We start from the raw sequence: 27,330 nt of genomic DNA, 5'->3' as shown, positions 1-27,330 counted from the left end.
CAGGTATTAACCAAGAAAACAAAAGAGGCAATGAAACATAAATAAAATCTGATCATTATTCAACTTAAGTGCAGATGCACAAGAAAAAGATTTTAAAATTCAGCAGTTACTCAAACAGTGAGTGATGCAGACCTCAGCAACCTTTTCAGAAAGTCAATGAAACAATGAAAAACAAGTGAAATCTGAAACCAAAGTGTACTAAGCTATGTTGCACCTATTGTAATTAGTTCTACTTTCACTTAAATCAAATCACTGCTTAAATCCAATTTGGCCACTACACCAGGCTAAACAGACTACTCATGGCAGAAAACAAATGCAGATTTACTTAAAGCTGAAAATATAATTTAGAAATAAATCAAAAATAGTACTAAATAGCTAGATTAGTAGGTTTATTCAGATGGATTATTTTTCTGACAGGGTTTATAAGTTTAATTTGTACTTAATGGGTTGAATTCGCGGGCCGCATGGAAGAGCTCTGAGGGTGCGTGCACCAAGGGGTCATGGGTTGGACACACTTGCACTAGACCATAACCTTACCTTTGACACATACACATCAATACTACAATTTAATCAGTTAACAAAGCTAGGCACCCTTTATAGAATTAAACACTACCTTACCCTTACAGCTAGAACTACTATTGCCCACACCCATCTTATCTCTACCCTCCTCTACGGCTCTCCCATTTATACTAATCCTTTTAAAAACAACCTCAGCAAACTGGCAGTCACCTATAATAACATTGCTAGATTTGCCACCAGCTTCCCATTTAGAACACACCATTGCCATAATCTAAAACAACTTGGATGGCTAGAACTCCAAAATCAACTACTATTTCACCAACTTATTATCACACACAAGATCCTCTATCATCCTAGTAATACTCCAATACTAACTAGTCTTATTACCCCCTATAAAAATCTCACAACCCTACCCTCAGCTAATAGATTACTAGTATATATACATAAATCCAGTAACAAGGCTGGGGGCTCACTGTTCTCCAACACTGCAGGGAAAACTTGGAACCTGCTCCCCAGGGAACTCTCATCTCTTTCCTCTACATTACTATTCAAAAAGCAACTTAAAGAATATCTTCTAACTCACTGGCTGTGCCCTTGCACCAATCCTGACTAAAAATCTCCCTCCTTCATATTTTATGTATACTTATCTTACTACTGTCTTATTTTGTCTACCTTTCATTAACCTCAGAGTATGTGCTGTCAGCTAACTAAAGTTGCTACTAACTTAGCCTTTCTTTGAAACTGCTGCAGAGCTTAACTTGCTTAGCAAGCTCTCTACTGTATAAACGTGTCTCTACCTTAGAAATACTTGTCACTATAGCCTGTAAATAGATGTCAATTATATTAGTACTAAGCTGCTATGTAAAAATCTTGTATTCTAGTCTTAAAAAATGTACTGTACCTCTAGTTGCTATTATTTGTAGTGGAGCTTTTCTCCCCGGGCCTGTACTGAAAATGGACATGTGCCCAGTTAGACTAGCCCAGTCAACAAATGTAAAATAAAATAATAAAATAAATAAATTCATACTAGATTGAAGACAAACCATCCACATACCAGCATGTTTATTCAGGAATTCAAAATGCTAATCATTTAATCCAGAACCTGAGAATAATTACCACCATGTGTTTTTCTAGTAGGCCCTTTAACTATTCTGCTTGAGTAATAAAATTATGATAGCTCATTCTGTTTACTTGCTGATGTGCTGTCTGCTTAAAACACTCCTCCTTCAGTATCGATTGTACTAACTTAAAATTAGTGGTATACCCCATAGTTACATATATCAGTAATTCAAAATATATGCCTTATATAAACATTAGTACTTGCCACATTTTGCTGTCAGTTACTAATTTCATTTTCCTTCTTCTATAGTTAAATAGGAACAGGATTGGTCTCTTCCAACTGTCTTCACAAAATAAACATGTTAGTCGCCTATGGTTCTGTTTTAGACTACAGTATTCTAATACACGCCTGATTATTGGAGTGTGCTAGGGCAACATCACCTCCTCCTCTCCTAATGTAGCGGTTATGTATTTCATGCCTGAATCTGTGAACTTTTGAAATTATTATGCATTAGTACTCTGTATGGTGTGAATTTTTAGAGTGTAGTAATACACATACCCTTCTCCATAGTTGCCACTTTTATTTTATCCTGATTAAGACAGTACTTGTAATTCTTATTTCTTATTCCGAAATGCATAGTTCAATGTTTCCTCAGCTTGAATTCCAAATGCTTTCGTTTTGTCCAAATATTTGGGTTGTTCTAACAAAGCACGTATGTTCAACTTTACACCAACAGTATGTTTAGCCTTCCAGATTTCTTTAACAGATGTCCATGAAAATGTTGTTTAGAACTGGTTGCAACATAGTCTTTATGTACCATTCAGCAATTATATTTGACACCTTTCAGCTTTACACTTACTTTCCTTTCTACTAAGAAATATTCTGCCTTAGCCAGCCCAGTGGCATAGAGCAAGAAGCCCTGACCTATGACCTAGGTTACCCCAGTTCATTTAGCAGGTTGGGCACTTGTAAAGGTGGTAGGGAAGATGCATGTGCCCATCCAAGGGAGTGAGAATGTGAGCTGGGTAGATCACTCAAGCCCAGGTGGAGGCCAGGACTAAGGGAAATAAACTGCATTGGAAAAGATGTGGCCCCACACAGACAGCACCTTATGACTTGCTGTTCCTAAGTGGATGTCATCAGCTCACAGGGGAAAGGATAGGGCTTATCAAGAAACACCTTGTCGTCAGCGTATGTGATTCTGTATGCTGCTAGTACCATGCATTTGCCCTAAACATTAATGATGGCCTGAACCAGGGGTATTACTGGTAAGAACCTCAATTTCCCCATTTTCTTCCCTTCTATCAGTGTATGAGGGGGAGGTGGGGGAGCCATGGGGAGCAGCCAAGCAACTGATGGCCATCAGAGTCAGAGGACCAAAAGAAAGAGAAAAGAATGAACTGTTCTGCCATGCATTATCATTTCTAGGCAAGATTATGTCAAGCTTTGTTAACAGGTTTTGGTTCACTGAGTAAGAAACTTTGTTGTATTGCATAAACAATATTTCTACCTGTAACCCCTGTCTCCTGTATATAAATCAGCCTAAAAAGATGTCTTACCTGAATAGCTTTTCCCTCTCCAAAAATGTGTTGTAGACTGGCTGTAGCCATGGTTTCAGTCAATTTTTTGTATACTTTACAGCTTGTAGTTTATAATAGCTAGTTTACTAAGGAAATGACAGTTTTAAGTCTGCATTTGGTCACTTTCTGTTATGAAAAGGAATGAGATTGGTCGTCCTCAGAGCTTTCACTGATGCTACAGATATTTTTGTGTAAGTGCTTGTCTTGACACCTTTAGTGTCCTTGATATTAATGCATTTTCTTCCCACCCCTCTGTGTTTTCCATTTTCCAGAAGGCCTCGCCTTAATTTCTTCCACCATATGTGTTTAGGCTATTCATGGCTAGTGGCAATGTTTTTTAATTTTTTTTATGGAGGGGATCAGGCTATAGCGAGGTCAAGCATATCCTTGAAAGGCTAAATAGGCAACTTTGGAAGTGATAATAAGGAAATCAGAAAGCATAATCACAAAAGAGAGAGAGATTTTTTTTCCACTTCCTGCACATTGCAATACTTAAAACTCTTTGGTATACTAATCTGACTGCACTAAACCTGTTTTCTGTTCAGATTACTAATTTTCAGTGCATTTCGGCAGTGAGATTTTATGCAGTACTAAGCTTAGGTGTATCCATCTTACCCAAGCCTTTTGTGTTGTTGCAGCATGAATCAGTGTAATATGTGCATATGCATCTTCAGAGTCTAAGAACTAAATATTAGAGTTAACATTTTGCAGCTGTAATCATTAAACATAACAGTAACTCACCACTACTAACATGAATGGGAACATTTTAAAATATTTTCTGTCTTGTTATTTAAGCGGAATGGCATGCATGTTGAAGTATTAATCCATCTTTCATATAGTATTCCCCTTGATAAAACTGCATGACCCATGATTCTTACAACTTTAAAATAACGCTGGTCTTTCCAATGAATTGCACTTTACAATATGGTATGTTGCATCTAGCACTACTATTTCCTTAGAGATGAGAATAATCTGAAGGAAATAGTAATGACAAGCAGCAGGAGCGGATGAACCCTAAAAATACGTGTACCCTAATTAGATACAGATCTCTTCAAAAAATAAGAATTGAAGAAAGAAATACAGAATGCATTACATTTGAAGCAAAATTATAATCTGTGATTATTTAGAGATTTCTCAGTGGCATCATTCGCTCTTTAACAAAAGTTGGAATGATTGTTTTATTTCCTTACAAAATATCAACTGATGAATGTTTTATTTTGTCTAGGTGCTTAACAATAAAACGGGCAACTCAAAATGAGGTAAGATAAGTTTCTGAGATTGACAGCAGGTATGTTATGGTAAATATAGACCTACAGTGTATTGAGTCAGGGGAATCATGTTATTTCAAATTAATTGGATTACAACTTCTGGTGCATTTCTAAATTGTTGTTATACCACAATCAAAGAACTATATATGCCACCGACATGCTGTAAAATGAGTCTGACAATTTCTTCTTTGTCACGTAGACCAAAAGAGTGTGATATGTTTGCCATATATGTGCGGACATGTATATATATATACATAGTCTTGTTAAGTATATCAGTGAACCAAATGGCAGTGTCGCTAACATCAATACACTAGCATCAACTACATATTGACACACTTCCTGGGAGTCTGGCCAACAGCATCCACTGGGGGAGGTCCTTTATGACCTACCCCATTACTTCAGTCTCTGTCTCTGTCATTATCCCAGTGGTATGCCTGAGGACCAGGTATGCAAAGGGGTGTGCAGCATTTTGAATGCTTCCTCGCAAGTTCAGCAATATCCCCCATCCTGTCCCTGTTAGACTGCACCTCCCAAATGTGATATCCCCAGCTTAAACCATGGATTGTCACAGAAGAGGCTCACAGAATTACCCCTTGCTGCTCGGGATGGTAATAGCCATCACTCCATGCTACTTCACCAGTTGCCATAGCTGCTAATTGAACGTGGGTTGCCTGAGCCATAAGCGGGGCTTTATTCCTGTGTGTCACTAGAGCAGCTAAAACAAAAATGTCTGTTGCTGAAGTTGCTGTAGTCATTGTCTTCATACAAGCTTCATCAGACAGCTCTGATTCTTAACCATAACACCTAGAGCCAGATTTCCAGGGTTAAGAATTGATAGCTGTTTTGCTCCTTCACAACAACTACTGGAAATATGGTTCTCACCTCCTAACACTCTTGTGGCTACCTCTCTTAACCATGGCATACCCTGTCTCTTGAATACCCTCCAGACTCCTACAGAGCATTCTTCTTGAGTCTGCCAGACTCAGCAAACTCTCCCATCATTAAGTTAGGCCTCTTAAGTATATAGCCTGGCCTGTGTGTTTGACAAGTGTAATCTTAAAGGGCCAGCTACCTCCCTTACCCCAACTACCCTAAAAAGCTTACTTGTCTGATAGGTTCATAGGTAGGTACTAGGCTATTGGCCCTAGGGCCTATATAAGCCTAGCCAAAAAGGTACCCTGGCTTTCGCCAGCCAAAAAAAATATTTTCCTGTGCCCCTATCGAGCAGAGCCACAGAAGTGATCCCCGGGGTGAATTTCTTATCTCCCATCCAGTCATCAAGATTTTTCTTGAAGAGTGCTAATGAGGAGCTTTGTTTGATATAGATAGGTAGTTTGTTCCAGAGTATGGGAAGTCTCTGAGACAGGAATCTATCCCTCCAGCATGTTCTGTTTATTGTGGTGACAAGGTTTAAGACCCTAGAGCGTGTAGCTCAGAGGGATTGGGATTTCTTTAAGTGGAGCATGTCCAACAGCTCTGAGTTTGACATAGCGTTGTATGTTAGGCAGAGATCGCCTCTGAGTAGGCGATATGCGACGGAGTAAAGCTGGAGTTTTTTGAGACGGTCTGCGTAGGGCATCTGTTTGAAGCCGGTAATCTTCTTTGTGAGGTATTTCTGTGGCCTTTCCATTTGTTGTAGATGTCTTGTGAGGTACATACCAAAAGGGGGACTGTATTGTATAATGGGTCTAATGAGTGAAGAGTAGAGGGGAACAATGACCTCTTTTTTCCTAGATGAGAAACCTTTTATGATGAGGTGTGCCATGTAGAAGGATTTCCTGTCTACTCTGGCGATGTGATGACCCCAAATCTCTCGCTATATATGTGTATGTGTGTCTCTGTGAGAAACAAAAGCCTGAAAATCAAAAACTGAAAACTGAAATCAAAAGCCTGAAAAAAAAGAAATGAAAAAAAGCCCAAAATCAAAAAAAAAAAAAAATGAAAAAACCAAAAAAAATCCTGAAAAAAAAAAAACATACTACAAAAAATGTGGATTTGCCATTGTTTGCTATGTGGTGTTATGTGGGGTCATTAGGGGTCTGTAAGTGAAAAGGTTGGTTTTTGTTGGTAGGTTTGGGTTTTAGGGTTAGGGGGTTTAAGGTTAGTAGAAGAAATGTATAGTGATGTATGCTGGGGTTACAGGCGCTTAGTAAGAGTTGTTGAGTTAGCTGGGGTAGAGTGAGTGGTGAGGACGAGGACCTTGACGGAGTTAGGGTCAGGAGGGTCAGGGGTAGATATTAGTGTCTTTATAGTGATTAGCATATTATATGTGTTTGTTTTTTTTTTTTTTTTGAGTTTTTTGTTGGTTCTTTTTTGGCTTTTCAGGATTTTTTTTTGTTTTTTCAGGATTTGAATTTTTTTTTGGTTTGTTTCAGGATTTTGATTTTCAGGCTTATGATGTTTCAGGCTTCTGAATGGGAACCGTCTCTGTATATACAGATAGAGAGATACCAATACACATACACACATGTGTAAATATTCTAACCTTAGACTTACACATCATGGTATGATAAAACATCTAGTAAATAGCTGATTGACTAAAACGAAGACAAAACTAGAATTATAAAAATGTATACAGTTTGCTTTTAAAAATAGACATAACTTCAGGAAGGTATGTTGAAACTCTTATTTAAAAATTAGAAATGGTGATGCTGTGGATGTTTGCTCAACTTAATTTCATACTACAAATTTGTTGAAAGCCTTATTTTTCTTCAAGTACGTTAAACACGCATAATGTCAGCATTTTTAGTATTTTCACACCAAGTTTTACACGTACTAGCTGAGTCACATCATGTTTTGCAAATTTCATTACAAAGTTGTCTGAACCATAATCTTAGTCAGTGCACGTAATGGCATTTCTGGACAGAAATGGGTGATTACAGTTGCATATATCATAAGGTTGGGGACTTACAGATTGCATTTTGAAAATTCAGTGTGAAAATATTTAGAAATGGTGACTTTACAAATCTATTTAACTTCATTATTTCTTAACATTTTGCATAAACTTTTCAGCATATCATCTGTGGATCCCCTCCTGTTGACCTTTGTAACTGTCATTGTACAATCTGGGTTGAAATTATAAGTTTGCATTCAGTTCGCAAAACAACATTTTTGACATAATTTTGCAAAGATATTTTGGATATTCATGACACATGGACATACTTAAAGATAGAATTTTGAATATCTGATATGAAAATGTTAAGAAATTATGATTTTTATCAGGGTTTGTCATCATAATCCATATTTAAAGCTAAGAAAGTGGGGCTTTTTTGGACTGCGGTGGTGGTGCTGCGGTAGCATCGCCTCACAGTTAGACATTGCCCGTTCGATTCTCAGTTAGAGCGTCTTCTGTGTGTCAACATGTGTGAATGGGCATTCCTTCGTTGAAGGTTGTGTGTTAGGCCCGGCAAGCCAGCACATAAAAATCTACTGCCAATCATTAGCGGACCGGAGTTCCGCTGTGGTGACCCCTAACCGGGAAAAGCAGAAAGACACAAACAAACCAACATATATATATAAACAGCCTATAAACCTAAGCATGAAAGTTTATGCATTTGTTCTGGGTGGTATTTATAGCCCTCATAATTCTAATATTTAAGGATGTCATTACATGAAGCACTTTAGAGCTAGTGAGACATATATTAAGTAGTGGATAGTCTCAATATTGAACAAAGGAATGCATAAGAAAAGAGAGCTCTGGTTTTGTAATAAACAGCATTAAGCTGCTGTTTGATAGGAGCATTGCTACAGTTGCATACATTGCCTACATGAAGGGCAGCACAGCTAAGACATGCTAGGGTGTCCAAGTCACTCTACAGTTATGCACACATTGTAGCAACATATAGTTTCATGTAGTGCCTGGCACATGGCACAGCTAAGGCATACTAGGGTGTCCAAGTCACTACATAGTTATGAACACAGTGTAGCAACATATAGTTTTATGTAATGCCTGGCACATAGTATGGCATCCAACAGAAAAAACAAGTGGATGTGTACAGCACAATGACAACCTTATTCAGCATATAAATTGGGAGAAAATTGATGTAATAGGAAAGCAGGGAAAGGAGAATGTTATTCAGAGATTAGCAAAGATGGGTAATCATAAGGTATGACAGGTGGGAAGAAAGGAAGGGTATGTGTGTTTGTAGTTGGGGAAGACTACCTTTTGTAAGTTATAAGTGAAGGTAGGTAGAGACGGTACTGAGAGAAGGCTATGAATGGATCAGAGGGAAGGAGGAGGTAGCAGGAGCAGACAGGAAAGCATAAAACACATACACAGACAGCCCAGGGGCAGTATACACATGAAAGTTAGGGAGGTGAATGAATGAACACATACCTACAGGGGCTGAACAAATGGGTATGGTGAAGCATGGATATCAAATAAGGAATTGGGAGTGACACTTGATGGAAGGAGCACACCAGGATACTCTGTAGTTCTGACATGGGTGGATGATGGTCTTGCCCAGAGGACAACAAGCCCAGACATTGCTTATTGTGGGAGCTAGTGGCATGGGCCAGTTGCTCTTCCAGAGGCCCAATGGCTGTGGAAGTCACATGACTCTACCAATCTTGTCAGAAGGTGCTTGATGTCACTTGTGTTGGCATGCAGCTGCTTGGACGTGACCAGTATCCACACATCATGCCTGGAGACCTCCTGTTCACATTCACCAGAGGAGCCTTCATCCTCTCCTAAGAGGCAGAAAATGAGGGTATCATTGCCTCCTCCAGGTTGCCTCCAGTTGAGGAGCCCACATCCTCCTGCTGAGCAGCAAACTGCAGAGCTAGATGCAGCAACTGGTAAAGGCTAAGGTGGTCTGGCCACTACTCTTCGTTCTTTTCCTCCTCCTCCTCTTCTACAGCTTGGCCTGCAGAAAGACAGCAGAATTTGAGAAAAAATCTTCAAGCACTCTTGTTTGAAAAACACCACCGCAAATGTTAACTAGAATGGCACAGAACCTTGCTGCCTAGAGATGAACTCCCACCTTCTGTGTCAGGCAGCTTACACTTACTCACTAGCAACAAAAAACCTTCCTAAGCCCAGAAAGCAAAAAATATTCTTCCTCCTAGAAAACTACATCCAAGTGTGTGAAAAAGATAACATAATAGCTAACCAAAATAAAAAAAGTAAGAACAAGGAAAACATAGGTAACCTTGCATCCCTACATGATGAGGATTCTTTATTAAAATAATTCCAATAGTACTCTTATGGGAAAAAATACAAAACTGGAAACTATTACAAACCTATGAAAACTTAAAAATATCTCAGGACACATAATTAAAAAAATGAATAAATATAATATGTGGTTCCTATGTGTTGGATGTGCATAACATGCTGTCAGGTATTGAATATCTTCAGCACTCATCACTAAAATTTGTTTCCTGCCCCTATAGTACAAGATATTAACCATATCTAATTGTTGACACCCCCACACATATTTCATACTTGTATGTGTCAGATGTGTGGCTTGTACAGAGAATGTTATTATTGTGAAGGTGATGGCTTCTCTAACTGTGCTGCATTCAGTCAGTGTTTTTTCACTTTCTGTATTTACTTTATAATGCATTTTCATATCATAACCGTGATATACAGTTTAGCTGTCTCTTATTTGCATTAGCTCTGTTGTCCATGCTTTGTAACTCTTTTTAACCAAATACCTTTATTCGCATGAAGAAAAGTACAAAATTACAGTCACTCACATAGCACAAGTGGCACACCTCTGTAACATTTATGTTTCAAAGTGTAAAATGCAAGCAAGCCAACTGCCAAAGGTGACCCACAAATCAAATATGAAATAGTAAAAAAAAAAAAAAATGTGAGTCAACCACCACGGTACAAGCCAAAAAAAACAGTGAAATAAAATAAAACTTTTATTAAAAAAAAGGTTAGCGCTTTTGCGGGGGTGCCGCTTGTGTCATCTAGATCCACTATCCATCAGACTAAACAGTCCAGAGGCACAAAGGATGGTTCTAGTTTTTTTTTTTTTTTTTTTTTTACATATTCCAGCAATGTTCAGCAATACTGCAGTGTTGTAAGAAAGAACTGGCCTATTTTCCTAGCTGACTGCAATACTGGGCAGATAGTTGGGTCACATCCTTCTTTTGCTTTTAGTAACAGTATGTCCATTAAGAGGCTTTTGTGCTATGGGCCTAGAAGTATCGAAGTAGAGACCACCTGTAAGAAAGGAACGTTTCCATGCCATAATTGCAAGGCTTTTCTTCCATTTCCTCTGATGTTTGTTTTATTCATCCAGGCACAGGACATCTTTTTTCCCCTAGATTTACAGACACTTGCATGAGCAGCAGTCTGGTATACTTGACTACCTGCAGCTCCTGCTCTGCCTTTTATATTGGTAAGACAACTAGACAGCTAAGAGAGCATATACTTGAACATTTGGGCCATATTGATAGGAATATATCAACCAATGCATTAGCTAATCATGCTATGTCCCATCTAGTTCATAATGTTTTTAGGTTTAAGGTGTTACAGCTACTTAGACCTAGTCTCAGAAGGGTTGACTTACATTGAAATGTGCAAGTTAAAATGGATTATTTCCTTACAAGCCCATTGGTTACCTGGTCTTAACTCTCTGGTTTCACTTCAACCTGCCCTGAATAGGAGGCAGTGACTTTGGTTGTTCATAATTGCTTTAATTGATGTAGACTGATGATTGGTTAGTTGTTGTTTGTCTTTTCGGCTTTTCCCAGTAAGGGGTCGTCACAGCGGAACTCCAGTCTGCTAATGATTGGCAGTAGATTTTTATGGTGCCGAGTTGCCAGCCCAATGCTCAACCTTCAGCGAAGGCAAGCCCATTGATGATTGGTTAGTAATTGTATTAAATAAAATGTTCTTTTTTGTTCTGTATGGTCTGATGAACCAGAACCCCACGAAAGCATTAACCTTTTGTTTTAATAAAAGTTTTGTTTTATTTCATTGTTTCTTTTTTGGCTTGTACAGTGGTGGTTGACTCACATTTTGTTTTTTTACTGTTTTTTTAACATTTTTCGGATAAGCAGTAAACATTAGTTTCTGCTGTATACAGTCTGTTCTTTACAACTGTTGTGTTTTTAAATAGATTCTAAAAGGGAAAAACACACCCAAATAATTGTCCCCGACCCCAGACACTCGAGCACATTTACTCTTCTCATACTACCCTACTCAAGAAGTGTAAGGGAAGAAGAGGGGCTTGAAACACCCCAAAATGTTTCTGAGCCACGGTCAAAACAAAACCAGCAGTCCTTTGTAGCATCCAGTAGTTCATTCCTAGTAACATCAAAGGGCTAAAATCTACTCAGGGTGCCATCATTGAGACATGGCTAAATGGAAATAGTTGACTGCCACCATATATAACATATAAAATGCCACTGTTATACTGACAGTAGACCAGGAAAAAGACCATAAAGTGGTACACTGACCCTTGTTAATAGGGAAGCCAAGGCTGTCTTCTACTTTTATTGCCAGGAGCAGTACCATCTCAGATCACAACCCCAACTGGACAATAGTACAGATATGCCTAAGAGGATGTACCAAAGCAGTAACAACACAGTCTACAGCAGCACTATCCTTTCTCACTGTTGTCTAAAATCTCTTACGTGAACAAAAATCACTATTCTGTGATCTTAGTACAGAGTGGGACAGAACCTTTAGAGTCCATGAAGTTAGATATGGACTTGTTAAAAAGGACCTTTTGATTTTTCAGCATCAATTGTATCCTATATGCAGTTGATATTATTGTGCACAAAACAAATTATACTTTATACAACTACAAGAAAGACCTTTCTGTCATGTGAAACTGGCTTGCATATAAGAAATTGTCTAACTATATACAAACATCTAGCATAGTGCTTTTGGACATAGCCAATGGAACACTATTAATAACTGACCCAGATGGGACCTTTCTGTCATTGTCTACATAACAGAAATATCTGGACGTTATGTTAGATTAAAGTTCACACACTGAACTGCAAACAGATAGTCCTAGCCTAACTAAAAGTATCATACAAAGTGTCCCACCTCCTGACATCAGAAGCAAGGAGTTTTAAATATCCTGCTGTCTCTAGGTTACAGTAATATCCTGTTATTATTTTGTAATCTCTTCAAAATATATTAGTAGTACAAGTTTCTGACGACCAAAAATATTAATCTATATTGCTGTAGTCTATAATGAAAAATATCACTGTGCCACTATACAAAGAGCTGAATGGCTTCCAGTAGAAGGGAGCACTGTTTCTTAAGCTGCATAAGAAAACAAATACTCCTGTAAAACAAACTTACACAGGACATGCAATCAAAAGTATAAGGAATCAGGAAGGAATTCAACTTCATAGCCATGCAGGGACATGCAGGGAAGGTTGGAAGCAAGTGGTTGATTCAGTATTACCCATTGTGGTGGATGGGTGGGAAGCAGTGGAACCTGCTGTGCCACTGACTTCAACAGGATTGTTATGGGATTGTTGGTACCACATATCACATCAGTATAGCTCATGATTCATGGCAAGCTTAGAGGGTGTTTCCAGGTGTGTGTCCCCGTGCACGCAGAGGCATGCTTGAGGAGTCTATAGGTAGCAGTTTCAACAAAGACAAAAGAATCCACAGGAAGAGAGATTGGTGTTGAGTAATTGAGCCCCTCACACGATTGCTGGTTTGCTGATATCTGACTTACACCTCCAACAGAGAAGGAATAGCCTGATAAACTCTCACGCTGGTGAGAGAAATAGAGTCATGCGGTTCTCAGCTTGGCTAGAGAACAAATGGGACTGGCTTTGTCCTAGAAAGAGAAGTGAATGGAGCATTAGCGGGTTGGGTTGGAGAAGCCTGATTACTGGCAGTGAGGGTTGAAAAAACTGCTATTTATATTGATGGCAAAAGTATATTTAGAAGTGAGTCCTCACTAGAAAAGCCAAAGCAAGTTACTTGACTTCATGCTGCAGTCAGAGCTCCAACAACCCATTTCAGTTATCCTAGACCTGATTTTTGGATCCCACATAAAAATAAGTGACACCTTTTACATCCTTAAGAGAAGAGTTTCCATCAGAGGAAGTCACCCCTTGCACTGATGTGGAGCTTCACTGTCTTCAGAAATAAAGTTGCCACCATAAGTGCTACCATCTCCCTACTGAGATAGTCCCAGGTCTGAAAAAATTGCATCTGGTATGTAAAAGGTGTCATCCTTCTCCTGGATATATTGTGGAATAATCATTTTCAAACATTACTTTCATTTACCATTTGATCACAGTAAAGCAGTCCTCTGTTATTCCATATTGGAAAGACCCTATCTATGCCGTCTGCCTAAATGTCTTCAACTGTCTGATAGGTATCAGTTTTAGCCACCTGTGCTTACTGGTCCAACAAAATGCCAGGCAGATGTTATCCTATACCAATAGGGTAGAAGGCAAGACCTCCCTGGTGACACTGTTATTTCCCCTGATCCCTGAAATATCCCACTTCCCCAGGGTTACTAACTCCATTTCTTTTTGGGATGCCTTATAGTTTGGGGGTACCCACTAAAGTGCAGCCTACAAATTAGCTGTTGTGAGTTCACTACCATGGTTAGGGCAACCAGTCTTCAGTTTGGATTAAACATCTTAGAGGCACCAACCCAGAGCTGTTGCTACTTCACCTAGCACCCAGTGTACTTCCCTGACTTGGTGCCCCCTCAAATCTAAGTTGAGGAACAAAAAGATAGGGCTTTCTTTCCAAGTTGAAAACCACAAAAAAGGTACTCTCTGAGCTGAAGAGATACACAACTGTGAGACTCTGAGCAAGTCATTTAACCAGACATCGTGACGGATACCTAATTCAAGGTATACCCCATTTCCGGAATAGGCTGCCTTTACTTATCAAGTAGAGTACTTCCTAGCAACCTTTAACACCAGCCTGAGTGACTAGATGGATGATTGTAAATTTTCGCCAGAAATATGTGGAGAAAGTCTACTTAATGGGGTGTATTTCTAGTTTCCTTGTAAGCTGTAAACTTAGTAAGAATCTGTGAACCAGGTAGTGCTCATAGGCTGAGTCTGAAAATGGGTCATGTATATCAGTGCTGTATCCCACTTAAATAGAAATAAAGATACAAGTCTGTACATAGGCCTATACTATATAGTTATGTGGCTGCCCATTTATAAGTAACCATGGCTTTTTGGCTTTAGCCACCCCTTCAGTTAGAATAAAATCTATCCCTATCATTGCTGCTCAACAGCAGTATTGAAAGTCTCCCTCTGGTGGTATGGGGTATATCTACATCCCATTAGAGTCTCTTGCTCTGCCTCAGATGTTGTAGTGCTCTGCTCCAGCATCTGAGTCTCTATTTGTTCCTCGTGTCCTGAGTCTGATGAATCTGTCCTTTCCCATTCTGACCCTTCTAGATTTTGTCGTTAAGTCTCCCTCCTTTGTTGTGGTTCTGAGGGATCTAGATTTTTGTGAGGTGAAGCACATCTGGGTTTGACTCATGGAGACTGGTCCCATCTGAGTAGCAAGTGAGCCCGCTGAGTTGAGACTGATGAGACCTGAGTTCTTTCAGTCGGCAAGCCTTTTTGAGACCAAGAGCTTTTTTGCCTTGGGCTGGGGCTTTTGGGCCTTTCTTAGGTCTGGCTTTCAACATGCAGCACGTGCCATTGCAGCGGTGATCTAAGCAGCATGATGATGAGTACAGTTGTGAGTGACAATCTCAGGTGAGATGGTGGTGATGATGTTCAGGGGCGATTTATTCCCAAATATGAGACAACTAGGGCCTTATGATGAAGGTTCAACTTAACTGCTTTTCCAGATTTGTCAGGTACAGTCCCAAGGTTACTGTTGTCCTACAGTGTCAGATCCCTGATGACTTTCTGGTAGTCTTCTACCTTTTTCTCCAAGGAGGACTTCTGCTTTTTGGAGGTTTGCTTGTTATACATTTTACTGGCCTTTCTGGTTTATGCTCTCCAGGCCATGAGTCTGGAGGAGGATATGTGTGTATCAGGCCCCTTTTGATGATATTTTTGTATCTTCTTGTTTTGCAAACCTTTGTAGCACACTTGTGTCAGTTGTTTTACTGTACTTAAAGAAAGTAGATGCAGAACAAGACACGAAAGGAGATGCCCCCTGTGGGACACCCAGGACTGGCCTTGTGTCTGACATGGCTCCAGCAACTCTGACCCTCTGTGGGTTCCTGTGGGTAGCCAGTTTGTCCAGTTCTGTGTGGATGTATGGGTTTACATTCAAGCTGATGAGTTTTGATGATACCAGGAGTGGGGTATTGGCTGTATGGCCTTTGCCAGGTCGGTTTAGGAGGTGCCCTGGACTGCCTATTCCTCATCAATGGTATGGCCTTGGTGACTGTGAAAGTCAACTAAGGTTACAGGCAGGAAAGCCAAACTGGGTTAAAGCCAAATCTGGGTTGGATTTATTCCAATCTCTTTTTATTTATTAGTTCCATTATGATCCTCCCATGGCTTTGCAGGCTTGGGTTTGTAGGTCAAGCTAGCTAATTTTGGCATGGGGCCCCTTTTCAGGATCTCTCATGAAGTGGGAAGGGTGTGCCGCCAGCGCACCTTGCCACTCCGATCCTGGAGGTGAGGAGGTGAGGCTAAGATTAAACAGCTGTGTGGGTTTAATTCCTAATTCTCATTGACAGCAGCACACACACGGCCGTCCCATCCATCCGGTCCATGTTGCTGTGTTTTCCCGGCAGTGAGGGCAGTTCTCACCTGGAGGTTGGAGATGTTTGGGGGCTCCTCTGGGTCTCCTATATCTTTTTGGGGGGAGGGGAGAAGTTTGCACTGAACCTGTCAGCCAGTATGTTAGCAATGTGTGTGTGTAGGTTCAGTTATTTTTTTTTTCTAATTCTGAGCATATCTTCTTGTTTCCTCTCCTCCTATCCTAGGTTTCTAATAGAGGAAGGCCTTATGATTTGTGTGTTTTTCCTTTTTTTGGCAATTTGCCTTGGATGGATTGATGATTTACCTTTAGTTTTTACTTTTTACTTATAATGATCAAACTTCTCTCTTCTTTTTTTTTTCTCCTATCTTGGTAGCTCTTGTAGTAGCTTCCTCCTTTTTGCTTGTTTATCCTTTGGCTGGGGAGAGCCTTGACTTTGTTTGGTACTGAGTTTTAGTTAGTTTGTTTTGTTTTTGATGATCCCAAGTCCTAGTCCTGCCTTAGGTGCTGGTAGAAAGGCATTTGTAAGTGATTCAGAGAGTAATGTTTACCACTTACCACTGGGCCTTAAATTTCAAAGGAGTTAGTTAAGTTAGTGAGTGTTTTTGTGGCTTTTTTTCAGTTTTTCACTTTGGTCTTTTTTGTTTTCAGTGGGGACCTCCAGGGGACTTAGTTTATGATCTGATCTCACTGATCTGATCCCCCAGTAGGGGTATACTGGTGTTGTGTTATTTTTTGTTCCATTGATGATGATGAGACTTCATGTTTTTCTTCTCCTTTTGTGGTGATGGTGACTAGTTGTTCATTGCATTTTGTTTATGAACCCAGGAATCTTTGGGTAGTGTTGTTCGGGGGCTTGTTCCCAGTCTATATTAGGGTGGTAGTTGAAGTCACCTAGTATGATGGTGTTGGATACATTTATTCCCCTCAATGTTTTCAGTTTCAGGCCATGTGAGGAGAAGAGTTTGAAGGAGTGGCCTGCCAACTTGCAAATTGCAGCAGAGCAGTCTTGATGGTTAATATTGCACCTGGATGGTGTCTCCGCAGATGGGTCGTGCTGGTACCCTTGAGAGATGTGGGTGTCCTTTATGAATATGGACACCCCTGCTCTTTATTGTCATTTGGGGCCGGAATTGTTCTCAAATGTCCACCTGTGATCCTTTAGCTGCCTCGTAATACACTATGCCTATCATGCCTTCCTGTCTGGGCAAATATTCCAATTCTTGAATAGAATGTGTTAACCTAAGCTGTACAAACTTATAGTATGCCTCCAAGTCTGGTAGTTGTAAACTATCCTGTTTCTTTGTCAGAGTTATTTTTTGTTTCCCTTTGTAGTCTTTCTGGTTTATTATCACAAATAAACTCAATTTCATTTTTCATAGTTTTCCATGTTTGATCTCTTGGTTGATACATATAAACCTAATCTACATAAAGAAGCAGCGGGACCAAAAACATCGTAATCACATATATCTTATTATCAGCGTCCATAATAATCCAGTCTTTGTTAAAAATGTATTCCCATGTTTCTTTAGCTGCTTCCTCAGCATTGTATTTCAGCCATTTCCCAAGTATCTCATCTTGTCATGGCCTCACAAAAAGGGGGACGTTTTGTACCAACTCAATAATTCATTACTATAGCCTTTGTTTGTGTTGCATTTACTTTGTATCCTTCTCCACTGGTGAAACATTTGAGTTTATTATATACAAGTTTTATATCTTGTTCTGGACAGATGATTTTCTCATTAGAATTGTTCAATATATATCCAATTATATGTGTCTTATATTTCTGGATAATGACTCCAAATACAAAGCAAATAGTAGTGGTGAAAGTGTACCCCAGTCTAGTTCCTCTTAGCTTGAGCTTCTGTAGATATTAAACATTAATGTTAACCATATTTGTAGAAACCCAAATGACTCAAAAGATCTGTTAATAAATTCCGAAATAACTCTGCAAAATGATTTGTTGGTGTACTATCCTATTAACATTACTGTATTATTACTGTCCATTGTTTCCTTTTTAAGCATAAGGGTTATTTTATTGTTGTCAGATGTTTATCTACCTTCTGTACATCCATACCGATCCAGGTCTATTAATCTTTTCAATATTTTTGCTATTCTTTTTGCCAAAATTATCATAAAGACTTTGTAATCATGATTCACAATGAAAAATTGTTCTGTAAGACCATGCAAAAAAGAGGATCTTTCTCTTCCTTTAATGTAACTACCACTGCTGCATCTTTTGTTTTTCTTTTTTTTTAACCAAGAAACATCTTTATTAAATTATCACATATGGCATAGGCAATCAAATATTTATATAAATGAAAACAAACCATATTGATATAAGCGCAACAGCAAGTATTTTACATTACAAAAAATATCGACATAATCCTAGTTGAAAACATTATACCTCACTTATCTACCTAATTACTGTCAGTCAGACATTTTATAGTTCTTTCAAAGTCTGCCTTCTTTTAAACCTCATTCCTTCCCTGTATGTATTGTTCCCACAATTCCCATTTTTCTAATTTAATTTGCCCCTACCCTTTTTAAAAAATCCAATAACAGTTGTTTTATCACTGGTACTATAATCACTACTTCTACTACCAGTGTTTTAGACTTTGATTTCCATTTTCTAGTAATTGCCTTTTTTGGCAGCCACCATAATTAGACACAGCAAGGCCTTGCTATGTCTAGGCAATTCAATTCTGTATCATAGCTTAGAAAAATTATTTCCGTAGTTACACTAAGTTGCTCACCCAGTATCTCGACAGAAATCTTTAAAGTCTGACAACTCATTACATTCCCAGAAAATATGTTCCTAATTACGTCTTTCTTGCCCATTACACCTCTAATATTTGCTGTCTACCTGAGAAAAATGATATGGCGTCTACTTGGGGTATAAAAATATCTATGTAAACATTTTCAAGCAAAAATCCTAAATCTTCGAGATTTGATTACATATTTGGATGACAGAGATGTATCCTCCCATTGTTTTTGTGAATCTGTTATCCAGTCTCTCTTCCCAATCCTTGCTAACCTTCTCTGATTGATTCTTATAGTTGTGCAATATTTTATGTGCTCTACTAATTATTCTTTTTTTAATGGCAGCTTCTGTTTTAGATTCTACTAAAAACCCTACCAGTGCTGGTCTTTTGTTTAGGACCCCCCTATTTCTTTCTCTTTGCCTATACTCTGATATCAATCCTTGATGGGGAAGGCAATTTCTAACCTGCAATCCAAATAAATTCTTGGTGTCTTCCCATTCTATCATCTTTCCCTCTCTAGTTATTTCCTCCTAATACCTTGGTTCCTTTAGGGAAAGAAAAATGGTGTCCAGAAGTCGACAGTACAAACAAAATTTATTATAAAGAACTTTTCATTTGAGATACATTTCCAGACTTCTTCAGATACAATTACACTCATATAACACATTTGATAAGCATTTAGTACAGGTCATGTGTTTTAGTCCAACCAATCTGATGCTCATAGATCGTGGTGATTCCACCTATTAAGTGTTCACTACTACTAGCAGCAGCACCATCACAGAGACCAGTTTCTTCAGGAAGACCAATATCGACAGCACAGACATCAACCACCACACCAATACCAAAGCCAGCACCAGTACCAGAACAAGAACGACGACCACCACCAGAGCCCCAGAGCTTGTCCCTCTTACCAGGTCCCCCCATACCACAGCCACAGCGAGGAATACTACTACAAACCACCGAGATTCCAGAAAGCAGAGGAGGAATTCCACAGGTCTCATACTCTATCCACAAACTCCCAGGGAGACAGGAGAACTAAACAGTGGACAGGGGTGAGGGAAATACAATACCTGGGCAATCCCAACTGGAACCCCGACTACAACCCAGGTTCCAGGCTCAGACAGAGGAAACAGCCACAATAACAGGTACAATAACAACAACAACAGGTACCACAATAACAGGTGCTCCACTTATCTGGAACCACTCTGTTAAAGCACTGACTGAAGAGGAAAAAAGTGTGTTGTCCAAAGGACTTACTTTTGTACCAAGCTGCAGGAGTGAGGTTGCTCAAGTACTGATAGACCTTAAAATGTTTGTGAGGAAGCTCAACTTAAGGGTACAGTTTCATGGCAAAAGTAATGACACTGAAAATAAGCCTATTGACCACTATTGTCCACCACTACATCAAACACTAGCTGCTTTCGAAGTGAAATGTGAGATAGATATCAGGAAACTGCTTAAAAAACCTCCAAAGAAAAAACTTTATAACTTAACACGGGGAGAAAGAAAAGCATTGCTTGAGCTAGGCAATGATAAATCCAGGCGTGTAATGAAGGCAGACAAGGGAGGAGGTATACTTGTGACTGATACCACTAGCTACAACCAAAAGATAGAGAGAACATGCTGTAGGATAACAGATTTTATGAGTTATTTGCCATGGATGACATGAAAAGAGCATATGATTTATGGAACACTAATCTCACCACATTATGGGAAGAAAAACTTATCACTGAAAATCTTTATAATTATTTATGGAGCCCATGCCCACGTTTACCTTACTTTTTTGGAATACCAAAGCCACACAAGAACAGAGAAGACCCACCTTATAGACCGGTGGTAGCAAGTGGAGGTTCCTTACTGAAGCCACAGCCATTTACCTTGATTACTTGCTGAAACCTCTAGCAGAAAAGAATAAGTCATACATAAGAGATTCAATGGATTTTTTGAAGAAAATAAAAAACATTACAGTGGAAGCTGACATTATTTTGGTAACTATTGATGTGGAATCCTTGTACACAGTGTTCCCTTACTGTATAACAGCAGCTATAGAGTCTTTTAAGAAACATAATCAGGGTACCCAGGCACAACTGCAAAAGTTAAGCAAGCTCATTAATCTTGTACTGGACTTCAGTTTCTTTACTTTCAATGGCAAACACTACAAACAAAAAACTGGTATAGCAATGGGGGCTACCATGGCTCCCAGCATAGCTAACATAGCCCTGGGCAAATGGGAGGAGGACCTTGTGTTAAATAACACAGACTACATGTAGCATATCACATGCTATTTATGTTTTATTGACGATGTCTTTATTGTGTGGGAAGGTGACACCTTGCAGCTTGGAGATTTTATCACTTACCTCAATCAAACAACCCCCTTCCTGAAGTTTACCTCTTCCCATAGCCGTACTTCAACCACTTTCTTAGAGATGCAGATTTCCAAGGACACCAACAATAACAGAATCACCACTGATCTATTCAGAAAACCAACGAGGGTTAACTTATTACTCCACAGTAAAAGTCTACATCCTACAAAAAACAAGTATAATGTAGTGAAATCCCAAGGCTATAGATTAGCTCGAATTACCACAGAGAAGGAACCATTTTTGAGAAACCTGAACAACTTAGAGAATGATTTCCTAGTGAGAGGCTGTGAAAGTTAGATGGTAAAAAACATCCTGGAACCCATTATAGAACTGAAAAGGACTGAAGCACCTTCACTCAACCTCCCCAGTAGAAAATGTTAAGTAATCCCACAGAGAATAACAAATGCAAAAATAGCTGCATCCTGACATACACTTTGGATTATCACAGTATCAAAAATATCGAAGAAAACTGGGACATTGTCACAGGAAACCCTTTTCTGATTAACATCTTAGGTGAAGCCCCATCATTTGTTTATAGGAAGGCCAGGAATATTAGAAGTTTTGTTGAATTTTAAACCTAGACCATGTGAGGAAAAGCACTAAAAGATGTGAAACTAATTGTACATTTTGTATATTTATACAGCAAGGTGATAGTTTTTATTGCCCTTATTTAAAGAAGATCATTAAAACCAGTGCAGGGGGTGACTGTAACACTAAAAAAGTAATTTACAGGGCACAGTGCAATGAACGTGATGCATTCTATGTGGGCAAGACTGTAAATAAACTCAAGCGAAGGATTTCATGTCATCTGTCAGAAATCCGCTCTGGATGTAAAAATAATGCACTAGCCAAACACCTTTCTCTTCATAAAAGACACACATGTTTTAAGTTCCAGATCCTGGATCGCATAGACATGGGTGATCTTGAAGGAGACATCCCGAATATTCTGGAGAAACATGAACTCATGTGGCAATTAAAGCTGAACTCTTTTAGAAAGCCTGGACTATACTACTGTTCAATTAAAAGTGCACTGGAACTTAGAAAATTGCCACATTGTTTACATGACTAATTGTATTTTATTTTATTTTTTTCTACAAATTGGTTGTAAATACCATTTTAAATAATTTGAAATGTAAGTGTATATTTTGTTTCCATCATCATACATGTATATATATATATTTTTTTTCTGGTTCTCTTTTTTCCACTTTATTCAAAATGATGGTAATAACAATACTAACTAATTATACAATTATATAGGTTTTTAGGGTTCTTGTACACAGACCTGAAGAAGTCTAGAAGGACGAAAGCAATCTTTGTTAACAATAGGTTATGAAAAAAGAAACTGATTTTTACATGCAAAATGTATATATTTATATATAATTTTTGATCACAAAATGAACTAAGGTTGATATATTTCCAGCCATGTAGTATATTGCCTTGTATAAAATCACAGACATAATAATCTACTTAATAATTTGGTTAAATAAGATGTACCACTAAAGTACATTAGGGCTATATATATTATTATGACGGCTACTAGGTAGGGCAGGACCAGCTCGAATGTCACACTGATGGGGAAGGGATGTGAATTTAACATGTGTACCAATAACACTTTGTTTTACAGCACAATAAACCACTCCCATGCCTGATAAAAAGTATATATATATTTAGAAAGCTTGTGAGGAAATTATTACTCTATTTTTGTTTTACTTGGATCGCTTGTCTGTGTACTTAATAAAGGATTTTTGTCTGGAAACAGACTGCCTGCCTTGCTTGGATTACTTTCGAATACTTAGTAATGCTGTAGAATTATATATTTTCTATTATTACTTTTTGACTTGATGAGTTTACGTTCGCTACTTCTACTACTATTGTCTGATCTGATTAATATACAGTGATTAACTAGAAATATATGGACTGAAAATCTTCCACACAGAGAAGTTTCTTACACTGTTTTGTTTTTAGACCAACTACACTTTAGTGGGTTATTTTGAGACTTCGGGGATACCACGGAGATTACTTGTTAATTGTTTTTAAACACTGATTGGTTATTTGGATGTATTTAATATGCATTGTTTTTTAGTTTTTTGTCTGAAGAAGAGGTTTCCCGAACGCGTTTGTTGTTGTTGTGTCTTTCGGCTTTTCCCGGTTAGGGGTCGCCACAGCGGAACTCCTGTCCGCTAATGATTGGCAGTGGATTTTTACATGCTGAGTTGCTAGCCCTGACACACAACCTTCAATGAAGATACGCCCATTCACGCACATCTCCACACAGAAGACGCTCTAGCTGAGAATCGAACAGGACAATGTTTTACTGTGAGGCAACAACGCTACCGCAGCACCACCACCGCAGTAACGTTCAGTAATAGAGTTTATTTCTATAGCCTGGTGGACTACGTTGCTATATTTTTAAAAAATATATTTTTTGTTTTTGCTATCGTAGCTCTTTAGTTCCTGACTGGTTGGAGTTTTATAAAATCTATTTTCACACAAGGATAAGTAATTGAGTTTCAGCCATCAACCAAAGCTGTCATTGGTGGATTATTTAAATTTTTATGGACCTTAATTATCCAGGTATTAATTCCGAATAATATAGGTATTCTAGGAAATGGTATCATCATAAAATTAAACATCTCAACGTCTATTCTTGCTTCAATAAAAAGATCATTAATATAGCCTTGAATTCTTTGATAGGCTATATTCAGCTCGTTGAGTGAAGCTCGTTGGTAAGCTTCCCCTTCCAAGATCTTTTTCATCCTTTTAACATAGCCATTCTTATCCATGATGACTAATCCCCCTCCTTTGTCTGGCTTGGTCACTAATTTCTGATGACCTTAACAGATTTAATGCTTGCCATTCCAAATTGCTAACATTTTTGTTGTTGTTTTTGTTCTTATAAATGTCAGCTCTTTTGAATCTATTAGACTTTTTTAGTGCATTGCGTAGATCTAATTCGCACATGCATTCAAAAGTATTTAGCACTGCATGAATGGGGGGGGTATATGTGCTTGCAACTCAAAAGCCACTATCAGGAAAACAATTATTGTCACCCAGTACTAAAGTAAGATTTAGCTTCCTACTAAAACATATTACCCTGATGGTTCTAGCAATATTTATTTGTTGTGTTGGCACAAAGGTGAGACCTTTGCCTAAAAGTTCTACAGCAGTTGGGTCAACAAAGGCTGCTGAATAATTAAATATTTTAAAGTTACCTGACGTATTTGTAATAATGTCCAAAACACTAGCAGAGTCAGGTGTTACCTCCTGTGCTTGCTGAATTTGTGACTGTTCCTTGTGTTCTGGGTTCAATTCTGCTGCTTTGGAACAGCCCCTTCCGAGTTGGTCTTGTGAAAAATTTGTTGTTGTAAGTGATTTCCATTTGTATTTGGATAATTGTTTAAATATTGTAACCTTTCACTTCTTCTAACTTGGGTTAACTCCGCTCATTCGCTGATGTTTGGTGCACTCAAACTTGCTGATGGCACATCTGTGGTAACACTCATGCTATTCATGCCTCGGGTTGGTTCCTGGACTATGTGGATACGTAAAGGAGCCCATGTTTGAGACACTGGTGGATGTGGATAAGCGAGGCCATTATCGTACACGGTATGGTCTCACTGCAGTTTTTTTATTTTGGTATTCTTTAATTTCTCAAGGTATTGATCTATACTATCCCTAATGGAAGAGGTGGACCGCTATCTCTTAAATTGGAAGAATTAGAACTATATTGGCAAATCCACCAAAATTCGTACAATTATCCAGGTATTAATGATGCATGCTCAATATCTTGTCTACGTAAACTTGAGTTTACTTAGATAAGTTATGTATTTATATAAATATTAGTGCTCAAATACATGAGGTTGAGCATTTTATAAATTATTTATTTTTTACAGCTATGTATCTTCATTACTGGAATTTGCTTTTAATTTATTGTAACTTACATGTGGTTAAGTAGTCATTTTATGATGCGACATATATAGTAGTTATAATTGAAGTAGCGTAGCTATACAACGTAGCTATACAACGAATTAACTCACTGGTAACAATAGTATAAAAATGTAGTAGAGAAAAGAAGTACGAGTTTTCGCACTCGTACTTCTTTTCTCTACTATATATAGTAGTTAGTTTTATTGTTGTATTTTTTGCATTTATCACACACATTCATGCTTTGAGATGTGTAGTAGTAGTAGTGAACACTTGATAGGTGGAATCACCATGATCTAGTAGTGTCAGATTGATTGGACTAGAATTTATTGGAAAGGGAAATTAGAAATACGATAAAAGAACACAGTGTGTGTTCTAACCTTTCCAAGGAAGAAAATTGTCTTTTGAATGACCTGAAAAACAATAGGACCACAAGAATTATGCAGCCAGATAAAGGGGGAGGAACAGTACTTATGGACACTATTCTTTATGAATCTAAAATGAAAGACTCGTTATATGATATTTCTAAGTATTCCAGAGCCTCCATTAATGAGGTCAATATAGCTAAATCTAAAATTAATATTTTATTAAATGACCTATTGCTTGAAGGTTTTACAGATATTGAGACATTTAATTTTTTGTCAAAACAAAATTCCGAGGGTACCCTCCGTATTTGGTATTCCGAAGGTCCATAAGGACCCTTCTGACCCACCATTAGGACTCATTGTTGCCTCGGAAGGATCCATAACTACTCCCCTTGCTAAATATGTAAATGTAAAACTGAAAGAACTGTCAAACAAGGGAGATATAGTGTTAAAAGATTCTTGGGACTTTCTTAGGCAAGTGAAAACTAATTTGTTTAGTTCCAATATTATTTTTGTGACCTTGGATATTGTTGACCTATTTGAGTCCATACCACATGACACAGGTCTTTTATGGTTGGAGGAAAGCATGAGAGAGAGTGGGGCATTTCCCTCAGATGATTTCAGGACTTGTCTTTTGCTTATGGAGGTTATTCCCAAAACAATTATATGTATTTTGAAGGAGAGTTTTTTATACAGGAAAGAGGTGTAGCTATGGGGGCAAAATGTGCCCCCACATATGCTAATATTGTTTTATCCTGGTGGGAGAATTTATTTGTTAATAATTGTGAATTTGCCGGTTCTCAAGAAAGATTTTTTGATTTCTTGACATATATTAAAAGTACAACCAATTTTTTGGACTTTACATATAATCTGAATAGTCAGTAATTGATTTATTTGGACATTTCTCTGAGCAAGTTAAACAATGCCTTTTCTTCAAAAATACATAGGAAAAAAACTTTTTCTACCTCTTATTTGCATTTTACTAGTGGTCATCCATTCTTCCAAAAGAAGAACTTACTTAAAGGGCAATTGGTTAGGACCAGTCGCATGACTTCACACGATGAAGATTTTTTAAGACAGTGGCTTTGTCATGGATATGTTTAGGGAGAGAGGTTACCCAGACAATTAAATTTGTGAGACCATTTAGGAGGTTGTGGAAGGAAGAAAGGGGAGGTTTGCCCCCATTTTGGGTCAGGATGACCCTGTTAATTCTAATTTTACGGTCAACAAGAGCACCACAAACAGCTGGGAGCAAGCCTACATTATGGATTATACCAGTGATTCGGGTGTCAGTAAAAAAATTGTTACTAGGGAATGGGATAGATTTAGACTAATCTCCGACCTAGACTATATACACAGACAACCGTTAAAATTTACATACAGAAAGGATTTGACTTTTAAGAAATTATTTGAGTTTGGAGGGGGCTCTAATTTTAGAAATAGACCTGGAAGAGTGGGAACTTTTAAATGTGGTTCCTGTTCTCAATGTCAGCATATTGTGAATAGTACCAGTATCGACATACCTAGTAGAAACAGGCAGATCCAAAGTATCAATTTTTCCAATTGTAATACTAATGGGGTTGTTTATTTGGCTACTTGCTATTACTGTTATTCATTTTATGTAGGGAAGACCGAGAGGACGTTAAAGTCAAGAATTCATGAGCATTATTATGAAATTAAAAAACAGAATGTTAATAATGCATTATTTCGTCATACGTTACTATGTCCACAAGCTTCCTTTAACTTTTTTGTTTTGGAAATTGTCCCCAAGGAAGTTAGGGGTGGCATGTGGGAAACCAAGTTAGAATACAGGGAACTATATTGGCAGATCATTTTGGAGGCTACAAAAAGCCC

The 27,330-nt window shown here is 38.3% G+C and overlaps 1 protein-coding gene across 2 annotated transcripts in view; it reads left to right on the top strand.

Moving 5' to 3' along the window:
- Positions 1-27,330, top strand: part of LOC122805364 (mitogen-activated protein kinase kinase kinase kinase 2-like) — a 1,562,336-nt gene that overhangs the window by 987,280 nt on the left and 547,726 nt on the right. For both annotated transcript variants that reach the window (XM_044075456.1, XM_044075455.1), the window contains one exon: positions 4,385-4,418. In XM_044075456.1, the coding sequence (XP_043931391.1) occupies positions 4,385-4,418 (34 nt within the window). The remainder of the gene's footprint in view (positions 1-4,384; positions 4,419-27,330) is intronic.

This window comes from Protopterus annectens, chromosome 6.part1 (assembly GCF_019279795.1).
Source record: "Protopterus annectens isolate FY-2018-M chromosome 6.part1, PAN1.0, whole genome shotgun sequence".
In the NCBI taxonomy this organism is placed as follows: domain Eukaryota; kingdom Metazoa; phylum Chordata; order Ceratodontiformes; family Protopteridae; genus Protopterus; species Protopterus annectens.
The sequence above is the reverse complement of the archived record's forward strand: the minus strand, read 5'-3'. Positions and strand labels throughout refer to the sequence as shown.